At 39.8% G+C, this 20,227-nt stretch overlaps 1 protein-coding gene across 9 annotated transcripts in view; it reads right to left on the bottom strand.

Annotated features, from left to right (window-relative positions):
• NPAS3 (neuronal PAS domain protein 3) overlaps positions 1 to 20,227 on the bottom strand; it is a 966,851-nt gene that overhangs the window by 260,753 nt on the left and 685,871 nt on the right. For all 9 annotated transcript variants that reach the window (XM_060401793.1, XM_060401794.1, XM_060401796.1 and 6 more), the window contains one exon: positions 3,174 to 3,263. In XM_060401793.1, coding sequence (XP_060257776.1) covers positions 3,174 to 3,263 — 90 coding nt within the window. The remainder of the gene's footprint in view (positions 1 to 3,173; positions 3,264 to 20,227) is intronic.

Genomic DNA, 20,227 nt, shown 5'->3' with positions numbered 1-20,227 from the left:
CAGTAAGTGGCAAACACACATCCTGGACACCTGGAGTTACCCTCGATGGAGTGGAGACAAACCTGCTCTGGCTGTCTCTATATTCATGCCACACAACTGAGCTTGCTAGAAGTTTCTCTGCTTAGTTCTCTCATGAGCCAAAAAAGAATCCTAATTCTTTCTTGAGAACATAAGCCGTTTTAAAGCCACCATATTTATTTACATGTTCAAAGAAAATAAAACTGAGGAAGATACATCTTGAGAGTTATAAATGCAGACACAGCTATGCTCTAACAAACTGACATGTTCACAATATTCCTCAGCAGTTTCACTGGGTACATATCTGATGATACACACTGTCTTGATTTAATAATACTGCTTAAAAAGGAAAGGAGGGAACATAACTATATAGATTCCTTATCACTGTCAAGAATTTGATGGAAAAATCACGGAGTCAAAGTTGTAGGATATGAACAGAGTGGTATGCATTTAATTAAGGGTGTGTGTGTTTAAAAGATTAAGGATGTACTTAATTGAATAACTTTTAATACACTTTACACTGGATGTCGCCAGTGAGCACTCCACACTCCACAACTGAAAAAGGGCATGGAAGAAACTTGGGAAGGGTTATGTCTCAGGAAACCCAATTACGCTTTTAGGACTGAGAACATTAATTGGATTGGAAAACCTTTCTCGAAGTTTTAGCATAGAGTTTCCCCCTTATTCTTTGGGCATTTAAAAACACACTACCCTCTTATCAGATTATTTCCATGTTAACCCAGAACTAACTTCTGGAGTTCTAAAGTTGTTTTGAACTCCAAATATGTGCATTGGTATATGCAAAAATCACTTAGGAGTGATCTACCCTTCATCATTTCATAATGCCCTCGAATGAAGACTTCTGGCAACACCACGTTTGTCTAGCTGCACACTGGACTCTTTGCGGTGACACAAAACACAAGCTCCACACAGGGCCACAGCCCACGGTGGCCAGCATCTGCCCCCGGGTGAGCCGAGACACTGACTATTGATGCACACTTACTTTATAACGCATTCCACGCAGAGCTGGGGAAGAACTGTACAGAAGTTGCCAGCTACCAAACCGTGCCTGCATAGCTGTTTTATTCCTATGGAAACCTCAACGATTTGCCTCAGATTATAGGAAAAGATTGACTTAATGTGATAGTAGAGAAGCAGTGGAATCTCTTGCTTTTAAGGAGAAACCAACACAGGGTTAAAGCCAAATTTTTCTTGAACAGATGATATTTCAGATGGCCACACTATTCCAGATGCATCAATTTCCTTGAAAATCCAATCCATATATGTGCATATGCTGTGCTGGCAGGAGGACTGACTGAAATGGCCAAAACCCAAGAGCTAATATTCTTTTGGCCAGAATAATGCAATTATTATTTTCCTAGCTATCAGTCTAAGCATACAGAGCCATCTGTTATGCAAAGCAAACATACACATCTCAATTACAGAAAATGCAGTTGCCTTGACAGAATTTGGATTACACCACTAACCAGGGCTGTAAAACATGTTTTGAGCTAGTATATAATGGATGCTTTTCAGGAGTTCCCTAATTAGCATTTACCTGCTTAAACTAATTATTCATCCTTCTTCTTCACTGGCTTATTAAACTTTGTTGGATAGCCTGCACAAAATATATGAATCCAGGCATTGCAGAACAATAAACAGTGGCTTTCCCAGGTCTATACAGTGTTAGCATGGTGGCGCACCAATTCCAACATTGGTGATTCCCAACACTAGGTCTCAAACAGATTAAGACAAGGCTTCAAGTCTATTAAAAGCCATTAGAAAACCAGAGATTTCCACGAGACACAAGAATACTAATATTGAATTGACAATAGCCCAGTTTCTATCATTTGGTTTGCTCAAGTCCACATAAAACAGAATTGCTAGATACACTACAGCCAATAGCTTGCACATTCTTCAAGCAAGAGTTAATGCCCGCCACCCCACCCCGGGCTTGGATTCTCAAAAGTAAATAATTAAATTTGGCAGTGTTTCTCCTCCTCCCCCAACCCTCCTCAAATGCCAACTATCTCTCTTTATTATTTCCCAATGTCTTTCTTGATTTAGCTATTACCCAGCAAACTCACTAACAGCCAAAATGTTCCAGCCATGTGCTGCCTCCTTACAGCAGTGCCAACTTTCAGAAGCAATGAGTCTGGGGTGAGTCTTGCCTAAGAGGAGAGAGGCAGATCTCATCTCCATCTTTAGCTCAAAGGAGCAACTGGATGAGAAGTAGATTATCCAAGTTGGCAGATCATCACATACATACAAAATCCCTCCCACGGAACTGCGTTTTTCTTGTGCCAAACCACCAGATGAAAAGGGTCAGCCTCAGCCAATCACCTGTATGGGCACGGATACCCAGATGTTCAGCATTTGAATGGAGAAAACATCTGGATAATTAGTAGAACTGCAAACTTTTCTTCAGGGTATTTTGGCATTCTGTAGTGGCAGCCTGTGTCTGGGAATTGAACAAAAGTCAAATTTTTGTGTTCCAGGGGGACTATCAAGAACGAATGTCTAGGGCTTTCATTCCCTGCCCCCATGTGCCTCCCTCTTTTTTTTTTTTTTCCCCTTTTCACCTCTGACAGACACGTGTGGGTAATTAAATGGCAAATAACAAAAGATTATCTTATTTTATGAAATCGTGTTTCTGCATAAGGAAGCATTTGCAAAGGCAGCAAAATACCTACTTGCAGGAACCGTTCCTCCCCACAACACATTTTAATGGTCTCTTTCAGCATTTCTTGACTCCCTGTCATTGTGTCAGCTCCCAGGACAGTGCAGGGTCCTCCATAAACATCCAGTAATAGGACACAAGGGAAGCACTATTAGTGTGTCCCTTTCCTACTGAGCACAGAGGTTTCAAAGTTCAAAACAACCAAGGGAAGAAACTTCGTTTGTTCTCAATAAATTAATAATGATCCTTAGGGGGTAGGGACGGGGGAATCAAGTTTTGAGCACAAGTTGATGCCAAATGTTCTGAACTGACACGCAGCTTTCTCAATGACGTGGTGAGCAGAGTCAGGGAGAGCCACTAAAAAATAAACTGGATAATTCACTCCAAATATAATATATGTTGAAGAAGGAGGACAGGCATGAGGCTGAAGGAGCCTTCACAATTGCTGTCAAGAATCTAAAATGGTTTTACTTACTTGTGAGAGGCCTAGGTAGATGGAGACTGTTTCAGAGATGTACAAAAATTTTCCTTCTTGATTTAGTGCAAATACAAAGCCATCCAGGGACTGCAGGAAAAAGAAAAAAAGGTTAGTAAGTATATGTGATGGAGATTTCGTTAATAAGACATCTAATACAAAGCAACACATAACCAAATTTAAGATCACTTTTCCTTCATGTTTAACATAAGTCTAAGATCTTTAACTACCACATTATACATGAACAAATAAAAGGTCTGAATTAAGATCACAAGCTAGCTTTCCCTTATTTCAGGCACTTCCATATGTCTGTCATTTAATCAAGATGCACTGCATTTATGTATAAAATCAGGCCATGTTGACTTTCTGAGATGTTGCCTTTATGTTTTTGGATTCAGTAGTTACTGAGATTAAATCAGCACAGTTATTAAATAGCTGAACAGGAATGAAAACTGTAATGGAACAAGAGGAAAAAAGAGTTCCTATATAAAAAACAAGTAAAATCACCACTTATGCTCCCATGGACGTCAATAATTTGCTAATTAATAAAGGATTATTCTCTTCTCAATCCCAGTGCCTATTGTATTAGAACAAATAGGAAAAGTCAATATATTATGGATAAATGTTTACAGGCTGAAGCTTCATAAATTGTAATCCTTTTTTTTTTTTGCAAAACTCTGTATTAAAGCTTTATTGCAATAGATCTAGTTTCTATTACAACTCCTGAGATGGAAAGAAAAGAAGAAAGCGGGGAGAAAAGAAGAATACTGCATATTATCTGCAGCTCCTGAAATGTTAGCCTACTTTTCAAATAGAGGACTGCATTTTCAGTTTGATGAATGGTGTAAATCATCATGGACTCCCAACGGAAAGATATCACTCAAATTGAGAATAAATTTGTTTCAAATTCTTGCAATCCAAGTGCATTTTATATGTTCCATCATCCTCGCATCTTGCGTTTTGTTTTATTTATGTTTAATCAAGTGGGTTGCACAAGTACTGCTTGTGTAGGAAAAGAAGTTTTAAAGATTAGTGATATTTACAAAGGCTGTGAGTTCCTCATTGGGAACAAGGTATGTGGCGAACATTAAACTAATGATGTAATTTTTAAATACAGAAAAGTGGAAGAAGCATGTAAAATTCAGGTAGAAAAATACATGGCCTTAAATCTCAGCGATAATTTCAGTCTCTTAAAATACTGAACTTTTTTGGAATTTTATATGTATATATTGAATATATGTATATAAATATGTGTATGTATCATTATGGGAATATGTGTGTGTGTATGAAATTTGATTCCATGCTTCCTGATTCCTTTTCACAGCCCCACTGATCAGAAACTATGAGAAGTACCCAACCTCCTCCTCTGAAAACAACTGGGTGAAAATAAGTGGGTTCTGAAAACAATTCAAAAATTCGATTCAGAAGTCACATTGTACTGTACCACATAAAAGCAAATTACATAATAGACAAGATTCTGGTCAAGACAATAATAATAGCTCACATTTATTATATACTAAATGGGTTGCATTGTCTCTTTTAATTTTTACAAGTAGCATTTGAAGTAATTATGTTATTATCCACATTTTACATACAAGGAAATTGAGGCTTAGTGAAGTTAGCCAACATGCCTGACCTTAGTAAATGATGAAGCTAGGATTCAAACTCAGATCGTCGGATTCAATTACTACACTGCCTTGCCTTCCACTAAAAATAAAGATTTTCTACTTGATACAAGGACATTAATGAAAAGATAAATTGGACAGCATTTCTGAAATTAACATATTTGTATTGAGGCAGCCTATAACTTCTTAAAAATCATTCCTTGTTTTTGAATGATTTGTTCCAATGATAGAATCCTACCATTTGGAGATGAATGGGGAGTGGAATGACAAAAAGAATTCATAAGTCACTTCCCAAGAGGTCACCTTTGCTCTGTTATATCTCCCTGGAAGCATCTAGGGGACAGAAAACAAAACAACGTCTAAGAGAACTGGACTCCTGATCTTTGACAAAACGGTCAAGCCTTCTCAAGCCTTGCAAGAGCCAAACTTTCAATCTTCCAGTGTAATACAGTGGAAGCTTACTTTGACCCAAAAGGGCAAAAATGGAGAAGTTTCCTTTGTAGAAGTTTGGGGAGCATCTCCTTTCAACATGTCCTCACCTCAAGCCAGGTGTCTCCTAAGGATGATTCATGAGGATTAGGACTGCCTCTTTTGAACTTATCCAGGAAGAGAAGGGCCTAATTAGGTTTTTTCTATTCAACCTAAGAGCCATGGTCCAGAATATAATCACAGGGAGCTGTGTAAACCATCTTCTCAAACCCTAAAATGCCACTGTCAGATCAGTGGGACACAAAGAGAGACAGGAGATATCTTCTGTGGGAACCAGTGACAATCAAGACTGAATGAGAGCAGAAGAAAGGATTAATGGCACAGAGATGACCCCTTGTAGTCTAAACTCTCACTTTTCAGGTGAGGACAACCTGGCACAGAGAGGTTAAGTGGCTGGGTAAGACCACGGCCAGCTAGTGGTAAAGCCAGGATTAAATACACCACTTCCCACAGTATTAATAAAACATTGATGACACTGTATCATCCCGTTGGGTGTGTGTGTGTGTGCGTGCGTGTGTGCGTGTGTGTGTGCGTGTGTGTGTGCGTGTGTGCACGCATGCGTGCTGAGTTGTGTCTGACTCTCTGCACCCTCTGCACCGTATTTTGCTAAGCTCCTCTGTCCGTGGGATTCTCCACGCAAGAATACTGGAGTGGGTTGCCATTTCCTTCTCCAGGGGATCTTCCTGACCCAGGGATCAAACCCACGTCTACTGTGTCTCCTGCATTATCAGGTGGATTCTTTACCCACTAGCACCATCTGGGAAGCCTCATCACCCTAGTAGAATTATCCAACTCCCAAAGAGACTGATTTTCTCTACAGCAGGGAGACATCTTATTTATCTTTAGCCAGCATCTAACAACTGCTCAAATAAGACTTAGGAAATCCAGTTCTACCTCCAAGCCCAAAGCTCTTTCCCTCACATCACACACATTAGAATGACTAAGAGGAAGGGCAGTTCTTTCCTCCAAGAGTTCTGTTTATGGAGCTGTTAGATTAGTTGCAGATTCTGATGCCACAGATGTCTCACATAGTCTGGGCTATCTCCTGACATTCGGAAGATCAGAGTTAGACTGGATCCTTTCATAGTCTTCCAAAACACTCAGTGCTATTCATTTGTCACTGACACACATCCTTTGCTTTCTCACTGAAAGGGATTATGTTTTTTAAAGTAGGTTCCTATCTCAATATACTTGCTAAAATACTAAAGGAGGTTTGAGCACCGTGGCAGGGAAAAGGAGTATCTGGAGGCTAAACATCTGATGCTATTAAGCAGCGGCGATCTAAGAACTGGCCAGTTTTGTTTGGCAAAAACAGAGCCTTCGACACATGTTCCAATTTCCTGGTGAGATTAAAATGAGGCTATGTCTACATGACACAAAGCATCCAGTCAATTCAATTAAAAATAACAGCCAATTTGGTGGGGGGGGAAACAACTAGTCAGATTAGTTGTTTGCCATTACAGAGGTAAACAAAACAGGTTATTCACTCTATTTCTCACTTTCATGCCTATCATCTGAATCAATTCCATCTATAGTATGAGATAAAATCAATAACTCAGGTATAATTATATTTCAAATAAAGAATAGGATATGAAACCCGGTGTCAGCAGGCTGGCAAGGTCCCTCTTCACATGGCCATTACCCTCTGCTTCAGGGTCATCCCTGTCTATAGTTAGTAGTATTTTGCTGCTTAGAAAAGTTTTAAGAGTAGCATCAATATTGGTTTAATGTGGATGTCTTAATTTTAAAGGGTGGGAGGAAGGAGGAAACATTCAATTAGTCTTGGGAACCAGATATTATTAATCTGAAAGTTCAGTGGAAATTTCAAAAATTTTGAATCAAGAAAGCTACTATATAGAGCTGTTTCAATCACTGCAGGCTACCTTTTAATTTTTTTTTTTTTTAACTGCCCACTGTTTTCAACAGGCGCCAATTAAGATTCTGGGGTCAAAGGGTTAATTACATCTTCTTACTCAGTATGTAGAATTTTCTGATTATTAACTAAGGTTGGATTAAGATGAAAAAGAACCAACACAAATGTTAATGCTAGTTCCTCCTTGAGAAGATTTATTACAAAGCCACGCTGAAATCTATCTGCTTTCCTCAAAGCAGATGGAGAACAAAATCTTAGAAGAAACAGTAAAACAGACGTTTTCAAGGCATGCAAGTATCTGATTCATCAAGACAGTTTTCTTACTACTAAAACCAGTTCTTAGCCATCTTGACAGGGCTGATGAGAGATTTCCTTTGTCACATCCCAGTAAGTCTATGAGGTACGCATGCTGCAGAGAGGCTTGGATACACAAGTCAGGAGCCACAGCGCCTCTGAATAATAATGCCTGTAATTATAATTTATATCCCCTGACATCAGAGTAACATATAAAGTGTAAGGCGCAGTTTCTTAACCCCAAAAGCCGAGTGCCTCTAACAGTATTTGTCAAATGATGAGGCTATTTCCTTGCAGGGTATAAAACTAAGTATAGCTTCATGATTGAAGGTATACTAATGTTTAATGCATTGTGCTAAATGGATTTATATTTGTCAAAGTTGTTTTGTGTCTGCTTTCTTTTTTTTATCCCCTGCATATTTCCCTGCAACCAAATTTCAGAGTGAAATCTTACTACAGTGCCCTTACAGAGGCAATTCTCACGTACAAGACTACTCTGAAATGAGTGGTTCTTTCTACAACATTCCAGTGTAGAAGAGGAAAAAAAAAAATCACCCCGAACTCTTTCCCTATGACCTATCTCCAGTTAGAGTGAAGAATTACCAGTAGGCTAGGTTATTTTAATGACAGATTATTTTAAACTAAGCCTTCACCATCTGTTCCACCCCCTAATTATGAATGCAAAAAGAACATATTTCACAATTACATCAGTAAAAAAGTAAGATATACGTGATTTAAATGCAAGCATGTGCTTCATGTCCGATGCGCCGTGCATCTGTGATGTTCTTCTACTTCAGGCTTGGTTAACCCACCCGTGATAAAGCATGGTCCTGGACACACTCAGCGTTCCCTCCAAACCCAGGATTTTTCACTGTTCTGACAGAATTCTGTTAGGACAAGAGCAGAACATGAATGTGAGCACAAAGCTTGCCAGCCAGTAGAGACTGGCTGTAGCATTTTACAACTCCTACGATGACTTTGCTGTTAACAAGGAGAGGCTGCGTGAGAAAATTACTTCTGCGACCTGAGCAATGGGTGAGCACCGGGTATATGCGAGTCTGCTCTTAAACCATATTTCCATCATCGTGAAAGAGTGAAGAAGCACAAAAGAAGCATGGTCTGGAGACTGAGGACGGGGCTCCACTACTTATCTTTCCACTCTGTTTTGGCAGCAGATGAAAGAGTTAGAAGTGTTTCTTACATTTTTTGGCCTTTGGACACAATAGCACTTTGATCGAGCTCATTAAAGTGCCATGCTGCCCTCTGACTGCACTCAGGAGCTGATACTGGATTGCTCACATACACGCATGCGGACTCCCGGCAACCTTAAGGAGAGCCTGGGATGATGCCCAGAAGCGCCCACAGGTATCTTTTTACCGGGAAGACAAAGCTCCCCAAATTTTGCCTTTGCAATCTGAGTTTTAACCATCAAGTGTTGTGGAAACAAAAGCCTTATTTTTAGAAAGACTCTTAAGTATATTTTCTCGAAGCGGAGAAAAGCACACATCAAAGGTGTGGATTTTTATTTTAACTCTCAGAAATCTCTCTGTGCTTTCTGGCTCCTGCATCTTTTCCTTTGTGCCCCCACCAGCAATGAGTCAATAATGTGAAGGATGATAGAAGAGCTTTATATGATGATCACGTACCCAAAGCCACATGTTCCCCAATCACAACAGCGAACTGGATTAATTTGGTGAAATTTGACTATTTTCCCTCTAAAACAGAACTCCAGAACAACAGACCTTGACACTACAAGACATCTTTCCTAAGAGTTTCCTTAAACACACAAATCCACACATCTTAGGTGAGAAAACACTGCCGAGAGACACAGGCGGCCTCTCTTCAGTTCTTAGAGGAGACGTACCAGAATAAAAGGGGAGATGTTGAGCTAGTGAAATGTTATGACATGAAAAGAACAAAGACATCAGCTTTCTGAGCAAGGAGATCAGGTTTTGCTTCTACTCATTAAAATTCCATTTCATGGAAGCTGTGTATCAAAGTGCTGACCTTTTTTTCTCTGGGATGCTAGTTCAAGCCTTACATTCAGCCTTGAGGGAGGTGGATGTCTTGATTTGAACATCCAGCCAAATGGGCAGCAGGCTCTGCTATAAAGACAGGGTGCGACGTTTGGTGGAGTCACACGTGCGAGTGGTCTCTGAGCCACGGGGGACAACATGCAGACCTCAGATTATCTGTGGCTTGTCCCAGGGGACCGGGACTCTACCTGAGGCTCCTTCTGCCTCAAGGAGAGGATTCCCACTAATTATACTAAGGCACACATTTTCACTGGAACATTAAAACATCACCTATCTGTGCATGTGGTGCATTGTAGTTTACTGAAACATAGGCTCTTCAGAACCCAGGAGGTAATTTCTTATTGTGCATCTTTTTTCTTGAATTCAGAATTCTCTTTCGAATTAAGGGAGGAGTTCCCAGGTCAGCAGGGTAACATAAGCACTCCGTTGTACTGGTGCTGAAAGGTCTAACAATGTCACTCCTTTGCTTTGGCTACACGTGAAGCTTGGTTCCAGGTATTCTTCACATTGTGTTATACAAAAGTGCACACACAAAAAGAGCAGAACCGAATAACTGTTGATTGGGCATCCTGTAGGTCACAGGCGACCCTAGGGAATGGTCATAACACTCTCACATATATGATATACAGCAATATATATCAAATATACTATTATATGGGCTTCCCTGGTGGCTAAGACAGGAAAGAATCCACCGGCAATGCAGGAGACTGGGTTTGATCCCTGGGTCAGGAAGATAGATGCCCTGAATAAGGGAATGGCTACCCACTCCAGTATTCTTGCCTGGGAAATCCCATGGACAGAAGAGCCTGGTGGGCTACTGTTCATGGGGTTTCAAAAAGTCGGACATCATTAAGCACACACACACACACTATTGTAAATCATATATATTATCATAGCATATTAGGAAAAAAAGTGTTAGTCACTCAGTTGTGTCTTTGCGACCCCGTGGACTGTAGCCCGCCTGGCTCTTCTGTCCATGGAATTATCTAGGCAAGGATACTGAAATGGGATGCTGTTTCCTTCTCCAGGTAGTCTTCCCAACCCAGGGATAGAACCTGGGTCTCCTGCATTGCAGGCAGATTCTTTACCATCTGAGCCACTAGATGCTTTAAACAATGCTCAGTTTCCTCAAATATTCACATTAGGGGAGAGGGAATGGAAGGAAACTAACACTTGTTAGGGAAATTATTTAGAACAAATTTTGAGCTGGGCATTATTTAATCCTATATTACAGATAAGGAAACAAGTTCTCAGGGAAATCAAGTGCACGGCCCAATGTCACACAAGAAAATGTGGTAGGTGTAAGAAGAAAGGAACGTTCTTTTCCTCCTGCCGCTGGGATACCTGCTGGGGATTTTACTTGTTTCACACCCGTCACAGTTGCTAGGAGTCTATGCCTCCTCCAGCATTTCTTTCCACATAAGTGATTGCCATGTCTCTACTGCTTCAGTGCTAGGCATTCAGAAAACACCTGTCGAGGGCTTCCTACGCACCAGGCCTGTACTGGCTGAACAAAGAGCAACTCAAGAGTTACTTTCTTAAACAAAATTCATCTGTGGGATCCAAGATGAAGAAAATGAGAAAAGTGGGAAATTAACTTTATAAAACAAAAAGTCACAAGGCAAAGTGGCTTAGGACACTCTCCATACATGGTGGGGACTCTTGTCTGATATTACCAAGCTTCACACCTCTAATATCCTGTTTATGGGTTGCAAAAGACATGGATTGATGGAATTTGCATTTTTAAAGCTTTGCTGAGATGTAATTGACACATGAAATTGCAAAATATTTAAAGCATGTATAGTGATAATTGGATATACATATACATTGTAAAAGGATTCCTCTTACCCGGTTAATTTACATAACCAATAGCTCACATGTTTATCTTCCTAGAATTTGTAAATGTCCAATCAAGAGAAAATCAGTCTTGGATATTCATTGGAAGGACTGATGCTGAAGCTCCAATACTTTGGCCAACTGATGTGAAGAACTGACTCATTGGAAAAGACCCTGATGCTGGGAAAGACTGAAGGCAGGAGAAGGGGACAACAGAGGATGAGATGGTTGGATAACATCACCGACTCAATGGACGTGAGCTTGAGCAAGCTCTGGAAGTTGGTGTTGGACAGGGAAGCCTGTTGTGCTGCAGTTCATGGGGTCGCAAAGAGTTGGACATGACTGAGTGACTGAACCGAACAAACTAGAGACTACAGACTTCAAGGAAATTTTCATGTCTTAGAGGAAGAGGCTAATGCCTAGAAATAAAGAAGGGACCCCAGTTAATCAATAATTGCTAGAACTACACTGCCTAACAGGCAACTGCCAGGATGGGACTTGAGAACACACAGTAGCAAGTCATGGAGCATGCCAGCACACTCACCCCATTTCTGGTTCCAAAGTTTCCATTTAGACTAAGAATTTTTTCCTTTCTCTCTCTGGTTATATATATACATACTATTTTACATAGAAGTTAGTGTGAAAATAAGATTGACTTTATAGAAATTTATTTTCTAGTCATGTTTGCTTAAAAGATACATCCTTGAAGGTGGAAGGTAGACTCATATTGGTGTTTCTGTTACGGCTGATTATGACATGAACTGGACTGTTTATTGGACAGTGGGTAACTTTAAAGAACAGGATTTTCAAAATAAAAAACAAAAGCTTTGTACATGTATTCTTTTAGGTAAGGAGTTTGTGTCAGAGGTAGTAACAAAGATTGAAGAAACCTATAATGAACTGAGCATATTAAAAGACCCATTTAGAGACCTCAGATATTAAGCTGTTGCATTCACATATGAGTTTCATTTTAGGAAACATTTATTGATCTCTCTAAGGAAAGGGTATTAAAAAATTTGTAATGAAAAGAGCTTAACTGTGACAAATATGATCACCATGGATTGATTGGATTACATGCCCCCTCCCAAATTCAGTCACATGTTGAAGCCCTAAATTCCAATATGACCATATTTGGGGACTGAGGTTTTTTAAAAGAGGTAATTAAGGTTAAATGAGGTCATATGGGTCCTAATCTGATAGGTCTGGTAGTCTTATAAGAGAGAGAGAACAGTCCCCATAGGCATGCACCTAGAAAAGGCCCTGAGTGCACACAGTGAGAAGGCAGCCACCTGCAAGTCAGGAGTAGAGTCCTCACCAGAATCCAACCATGTTAGCACCTTGATCTTCGACCTTTAGATTCCAGAACCACGAGAAAATAAATTTCTGTTGTCTAAGCCACCCACTCTATGGTATTTGGTTATGGGAACCTGAACTAAGATAGTAATTTAGACATTCGGGGAAAATGGTTGGGCCCTGAACGTCTTCAGTGTTAATTTCAGGAAATCACTATAACTAGAGTCTCTGCTCTTTATTTCATATATCACTCATGTAATTAATAATTAATATTTACTAGATCCACATAAATCCATAAATATGATGGACTGCTAATGGTAGCATTTAGTCCCAGAAATTGACAATGCTTATTAGGATTGTTTTTGAAATCTTTTCAAGTAATTGCACCTATTCCGTATCTTCTATTTATAACATTGATACATTTATATTGGTTTTCCATACATTTCAAATGCTTAGAGGGCTACATGACTTCATTGCCTTAGCTCCATAGAAGGTAGAGATGCACATTTATGGGAAAATCAATTACTCTGATAGAATTAGAAACCTGGTCCTGAATGATCTTGGGATAAACAGTTTGGTGTACCACCTGCTACAGCTTTCGGCTGCTTTGCCGACCTTCTCTTTTCATTTCACAGCTGACCGCTGGGTCTGGGTGAGAAAGACCCACCTACATGCTTGTCCACAGAGCTCTCATCCTATTCAGAGGTCTAAGGAAATGCTGCTGCATTTAACACATGCCTACTTAACACACATCAAGCAAAAGGGGCTGTGGATTTTTGTTGTTTGCTAACATATTTGCATATCTCCAAAGCATAACAATTAATGTCATATGAAATCTCCTTCAGAAAATCTCTAGATGATATCCTTCAAAGCAGAACAACTGAGTGTGAGATTTGCCAGCACCAAATTTGCTAGGTGTGCATTCAGCAACAGACCAAATTTATAATATTAAAAGCAGTGGTACTTGGCTACATATCTTGGCTTCTACTGTGGTCCAGTTCAGAAACAGGATGAAAGGACTGGGCTGGAGTGTGAAGTTTTTGGTGCTTGTAATAAAGAAGAAAATTAAATTCTGGCATTTTCCTCTGACTTTCCAAAGTGAAATTTTTTTTCATATGAAGACTGAGATTGGAGTTTTCTTCCTCTTTCTAATCTCCTTCAATGACAATCCTGACTAGAAGAGAATTCAGTGCCATCACTGAAGAGTAACTGGCTAATTTATTACTTGAATTTCCAGGATCAAAAGATGCTTTACCCAAGATCTCAGTGAGATTTAATAGGCATCGTGGGACTGAAGTTGTCTGTAGAGAAGTATAGCTAATGGAAATGCAAAGAGAAAACCTAAAGTGACTAGCTTGAATGTGAAATCAGACATGGTACAGTGATTTGAAGAAGGTGAAGGATGAAACTGTGGAAACGACCGGGCTTACCATCTCACACCATTCTGACCCACCTCGGAGGCAGCAAAAAGGACAGACCCAACTATTTTCTTGTTTTCACTATTAGATAAGTCAAATAATCACTGTGAGTTTTTTCCTTTAAAATGCAAGCCCAACTTTGTCTAAAAAAATATTCAAAAGGTATGATTCTGTTTTGTCTTGAAGCTTTTACTAGTGTATTCATCATGAGTGTTAAAGAGAAAATTAGATGAAATACATGAATTGTCAATAAATGGTCAAATTTTTCAGGAAAATAACTGTTCTATAAATTTGAGAGGCCTAGACACTTGGCTATCCTGATAGCTCTGCTGCTGCTGCTGCTAAGTTGCTTCAGTTGTGTCCGACTCTGTGCGATCCCATAGACAGCAGCCCACCAGGCTCCCCTGTCCCTGGGATTCCCCAGGCAAGAACATTGGAGTGGGTTGCCACTTCCTTCTCTAATGCATGAAAGTGAAAAGTGAAAGTGAAGTTGCTCAGTCGTGTCCGACTCTTTGCGACCCCATGGACTGCAGCCTACCAGGTTCTTCTGTCCATGGGATTTTCCAGGCAAGAGTACTGGAGTGGGGTCCCATTGCCTTCTCCCCTGACAGCTCTAAAGGTGCTCAAATATGCTCTTATAGTTACCAAACAGGGACGGATTACTGCATAAAAATGCATATATATATATATATATATATATATATATATATATAAATGTGCCCCATATAAATTTCCCAGGGCAAAAGGAATTGCAAGAAGTTTTGGCCCAGACAATATTTTCCTTCTTCACCAACCTTCACCCCACCCCACCCCATTCTGGAATGCTATCATCACCCAGGATCATCCCCTTCTTAGGTTGCTTAGTGAAGTTCGAGGCCAGTAACCGACATCCTAGGCACCTGTCAAAGATAGGCAGACTTTGCTGGTCTGCTTTTTCCTAAGCAGCACACAGCAACAGCCTGCTAGGCAGGTCTAAGTGACTGTGGATCTTGTCTTGGGCTATTTGCCATGGGTGGCTACAGAACACCACTTATCTACTTTAGCTGTAGAGGCTGTGTCAACTCACGCACCTGAGGAATCACTGGAAAAAGTATTTTCGGTGACTCAGGCCATGTGCTTTACTGAAGTTATATAACAGCCATAATGTTATACATCCTGCAGGGATTCACTGTAACAATAACCTACGTTATGCATGATCTAGTCAAAGGCACTGATGTGCCAATTTGCAGCAATTCCAAAAGAAATTTGCAGTTGGCCATATTGATAATTCATTCACTAGAAACCTTGAATCAATAATCTCAGTCTAATTCTAATGTGCACAATGATCCATTTACTCACATTTTTGACTTAAATAGCTAAAGATAGGTTAGAACAAAAATAATTTGAAAATGCATATATTCCACCATTCAATGCATTTGATGAATGACAGTCTACCTCTCAATGACTATTGGACTTATTAAAATTCTATTTAGTCTACAGAATTTATAGTGGCTGCAGCCATACAGCCCTATAATACCTTCAGCCACAACTGTCACCTCCTACGTAGTCTTTCTCAACCTTCTACGTCAAAGGCACCTAAAGCGCCGACAACAGTGCAGCAAGTGTATCCATTAAATTCCAAGTCTGATTTCTCACTTGGCCCTCTGCCTGGTTTCTTTTCAGGCTGGGCATGTGAACAAGTATTATTTTCATTACTAGGATGCTATTTTTCTTAGCTGTCTAGGATCCCAAGACTATTATATGAGCCAGTTTTCAGTTAGGACATCTCTACATGTATCTACCACACCCCACCACATAAGCTTGCAGAAATAACTTTTAATGAAAAACTTCCTAACAATTTAAGAAAGAAAAATGAATCCTCATTACAACTCTTCCTTAAACATAACTTAGAGCGTAAGTAAGCACCAGTCTCCAGTAGCCTGAAAAAAAGTGAGGCTGTAAAAAGTTACCTGGCATTACCCTGGAAACCAGTGTTCAGGTTTGGGATCAATGACTTTGAATCCACTTCTACTTTTTATTTCAGCTCCCTTTACAGTTCTTCCTTTTTTCTCTTATTTCCCTTTATTTATCTATTCACCTTTTATCTTTTGGTTTGCATTCTGCATTCATCATTTAGTGCAAGAGATGCTGATGGTCACGGGGATGGTGACCTATATGTACCATGCTTCTTGGCAACTGTTCCCAGTGATCCTGTTCTGACTGTGCTTATATGTGAAACTCCCCTGGGCAGTGAAACAACTATGGAAACATTTATATATCAGACTCATGGAAGAATAGTGATTACTGACAAACTGTGAAACCAAGAATGGCTCTAAATTTGCATAGGCTGGTGGAAATTTTATGTGATTGAATAGTGGGAATAGATTCTTTCTGTCTCCAGTGAGATTTGTTCACTTTAGCCTTGACCTTTTCCAACAAGTGAGATTTGTTTTATTGTCTTGCTTGGGGGCTTCTCCTTCGTAATAGGATGACCTACTTTAATTTCCACTTTAACGCTTCACGGTGTAGAGAGTGAGTTCCCCTAAAGTACTGAGCCCCTAAAGCCTCAAATTGGCCTCTGTATCCTAATGGAAGACTTTTATCCCAAAGCAAATAAAAAATATATTAAGGGTTTCACAAACACAACCTTAAGCCTTTATCATTTTCTGTATGTTGCTTCTATTCTCGTTATAAGCGATCACACTTGCTTAAGACATTTGTTGCTCCTCTCCACCAGAGTTTCATCCCTTTCTTGGTTCTTTTCTGCCAAAGCAGGCATGAAAGTGTATAGCCCACATTATTTTGCCATTTCCTAAGAAGCACACAGACATGGCCTAATGGATATGGCCTAAAAGCATACAGGCATGACCTACTAGGCAGGACTAACGTCCTTTATGTCAGTGTGGGTCTCCACAGTTATCAACATCCCGAATCCCACTTGAGCTAGTGAGACCAAGACAGTGTAACAGTAAATGACTAACACTATCATCAATATTCCATAATGAAACAGTGAGCCCAGCTCTCTTCCATAATCTCAGCAAGCTATGAGTAACACACCCTCATAGGCAATGAACAAAAGAAATTCAACTCATTTCTAAAATGCAATTCTTCCTTATATTGGGCTTTCTTAATGCACTGGACTATGTTATCTCAATTAAAATTTTCAATAATGTGACATGACATGAAACTTTCATTTTGAGCAGGATAAAAATCCTTATCCCCAAAGGTTTGCTACAAAGAGTAAAATCTATGGGTTTTGCTGCAAATCATTTACGTTTGCTTCTGTAAGGCTGAAATACTTTGGTATCCAAGGATGCACTCTAGAGAATGGTGGATATAGCAAGCTATCCAGCAACTTTTTGAAGGAAATACATTACTAAGACCCTCTTTTGATGTATTAGAAGGGATGAATAAATGATACAAGAGAACATATAGCCTTACACCCTCAGATGCCATCTGTCTTGGCACATGTGGGCTGAAGTCTTAGGACCCTTCCCACCACTTTTCTGTTCAGTTGAGTTGACCTAGTAAGCAGCTAAAGTGGTTTAAAGAGAACAGATCCTTTTACATCTCTCTCTAGGGTCTCACCAGGGTCCTCACTGAAAAAGCAATATGGGTGTCATCCAAGTCCCAGGAAAGGCATCAGAAAGGAGGTGAGGGTTTCTGAGCCAGAGGGGTGTTAAGAGGTGTGAATGAGGAGACTTTCAGAGTTAGAGGACTTAATAGGAAAGCCCCAAAGAAGATGGCTGGTGAAGGAAGAAGAGATGTTTCACACAGATGCACTCTTTCTGAGCCCAGGGCACCTAGATCACTGCTAAGGAGCACATTCCATAGATTTCACCAGGAAGGGACCTGCTTAAGTTCTAGAAAAATGCCCAGTGAGGGGGCTCTCATGTCAAGACCATAGCTCATGACCTAAAGACCTGGCACTATGGAGAAGCCTCTCTTAATCTCATCTTCCAGTTGCCCTCAACATGAGAGGCATGGCTCTGTCAGAACATTCCTGGTCAGGTCCAAAGGGACTCTTAGATTGAGGTTAATGGTAGAGAAGATGGGACAGTTATAGCCATGTCTCCTCAATTCCCTCTAGGAAGCTAAACAGCCTGCGTGGCCACAGCTGAAAAGGTTTTACATCCAAGCTTGAAATGAACATACTCCAAAGTCTTTAAGAAGCATCATGGTACAATAGAAGAGAACACATGAGCTCTGCAATTAAGCAGATCTGAGTGGGAACTCTGAACTTGCAACTTCATTCTCACATGAAAATATTAAGAACATTATCTGCACATTATTTATTCTACTCAGTAGAGGCGTGAGTGGAGAAGACAATTGCACCCCACTCCAGTACTCTTGCCTGGAAAATCCCATGGATGGAGAAGCCTGGTAGGCTGCAGTCCATGGGGTTGTGAAGAGTTGGGCATGACTGAACGACTTCACTTTCAGTTTTCACTTTCATGCATTGGAGAAGAAAATGGCAACCCACTCTGGTGTTCTTGCCTGGAGAATCCCAGGGACGGGGGAGCCTGGTGGGCTGCCATCTATGGGGTCACACAGAGTCGGACACAACTGAAGTGACTTAGCAGCAGCAGCAGCAGTAGCAGAGGTGTGAAGATGATTAGAGTTAAGTGTGTGAAAGTGCTATCATACAATAGGCAGTTAATAAACGGTGCCCACAGTGGTTATTATTTGACTTCGGATGCTGATATAGAAAGTATCTGCTAATAAGAGTGGTTTTTACCTGACATAAAGAGAAATGCACACTTGGAAAAAGAGGGCTAATATACTAAAGGCAGGAAAACTAAATAAGTTAGACAAGCAAGAAGAGCAAGTATCCATGGCTGAAGTAAGATTCGATCCTGGTTGTAAACATTCTTCTATAGAGCTTCAATAATGTAATTTGGGGACAGGATATTTGTAAAGGAGAAAGACTGTTATAGAAGTTATCAGAAAGAAACACATTAAGGAAATATTGAGTGAGGGACTTGCATAAGATGGTAATGTCAAAAAGAAGATTAGAAATAAAAAAAAATGTAAAAACAGGAAAAAATAATTTTACTTTAATACGCATGGTCATTTAAAAATGAGAGCTATTAAGGATAGATCTGTGTGTGTGTGTGTATGTGTGATATTATATATACACCATGTTGATTGAAGCATTCTCTCTTTTGGACCCTAGGATAAGAACTTTACATTAACTAACCCAGTTCAGTTCTCACTTCCTAACTCTGATGTACAAGCACTGCTCAGAGACACTGTGAGTTCAGTTCCAGACTGCCCCAATGAAGTGAATATTGAAATAAACTGAGTCACAAAATTTTTGGTTGCAAATAAAAGTTATGTTTATACTATACTATAGACTGTTGAGTGTGCAATAGCTTTATGTCTTTAAAATGTATATATCTTCACTAAAAATATTGTGAAAAAATGCTAACCATTATCTGAACCTTTAGCCATTCATAATCTTTTTGCTGGAGGAAGGTCTTGCCTTGATGTTGATGGCTGATCATGGTGGTGGTTGCTGAAGGCTGGGGTGATGGTGGCAATTTCTTAAAATAAAAGAAAGTCTGCCATATGGATTGACTCTTTATTTCATGAGTTATTTCTCTGTAGCATGTAATGCCATTTGATAGTATTTTACCCATCATAGAACTTCAACATTAGAGTTAATTCTCTTAAAATCTATTGTTGCTTAATCAACTAAATTTAGGTAATATTTTAAATCCCTTGTTATTTCAACAATCTTCACAGCTTCTTCAGCAGGAGTGGATTCCATGTCAAGAAACCACTTTCTTCGCTCATCCATAAGAAGAAGCTCATTAGATGAAATTTTATCATGAGATTGCAACAATTCAGTCACATCTGTAGGCTTCACTTCAAATTCTAATTCTCATACTATTTCCAACCACATCTGCAGTTATTTCCTCCACTGAAATCTTAAACCCTCAAAGTCATCCATAAGAGCTGGAATCAACTTTTTTCCAAACTCCTGTTAACATTGCTATCTTGACCTCTTCTCGTGAACCACAAATATTCTTAATGGCTTTTCCAGGTTTTCAATGCCTTTGCCCAGATCCATCAGAGGAATCACTATGTATGGCATCTATAGCCTTAGAGAACATATTCACATACCAGCACTTGAAAGTTGAAATGATCCCTTGATCTATGGGCTGCAGAATGCACATTATGTTAGCAGGCATGAAAACAACATGCC

The sequence above is a fragment of the Ovis aries genome, chromosome 18, assembly GCF_016772045.2.
Source record: "Ovis aries strain OAR_USU_Benz2616 breed Rambouillet chromosome 18, ARS-UI_Ramb_v3.0, whole genome shotgun sequence".
NCBI lineage: Eukaryota > Metazoa > Chordata > Mammalia > Artiodactyla > Bovidae > Ovis > Ovis aries.
This window is presented reverse-complemented; position numbering and strand designations above follow the sequence as displayed.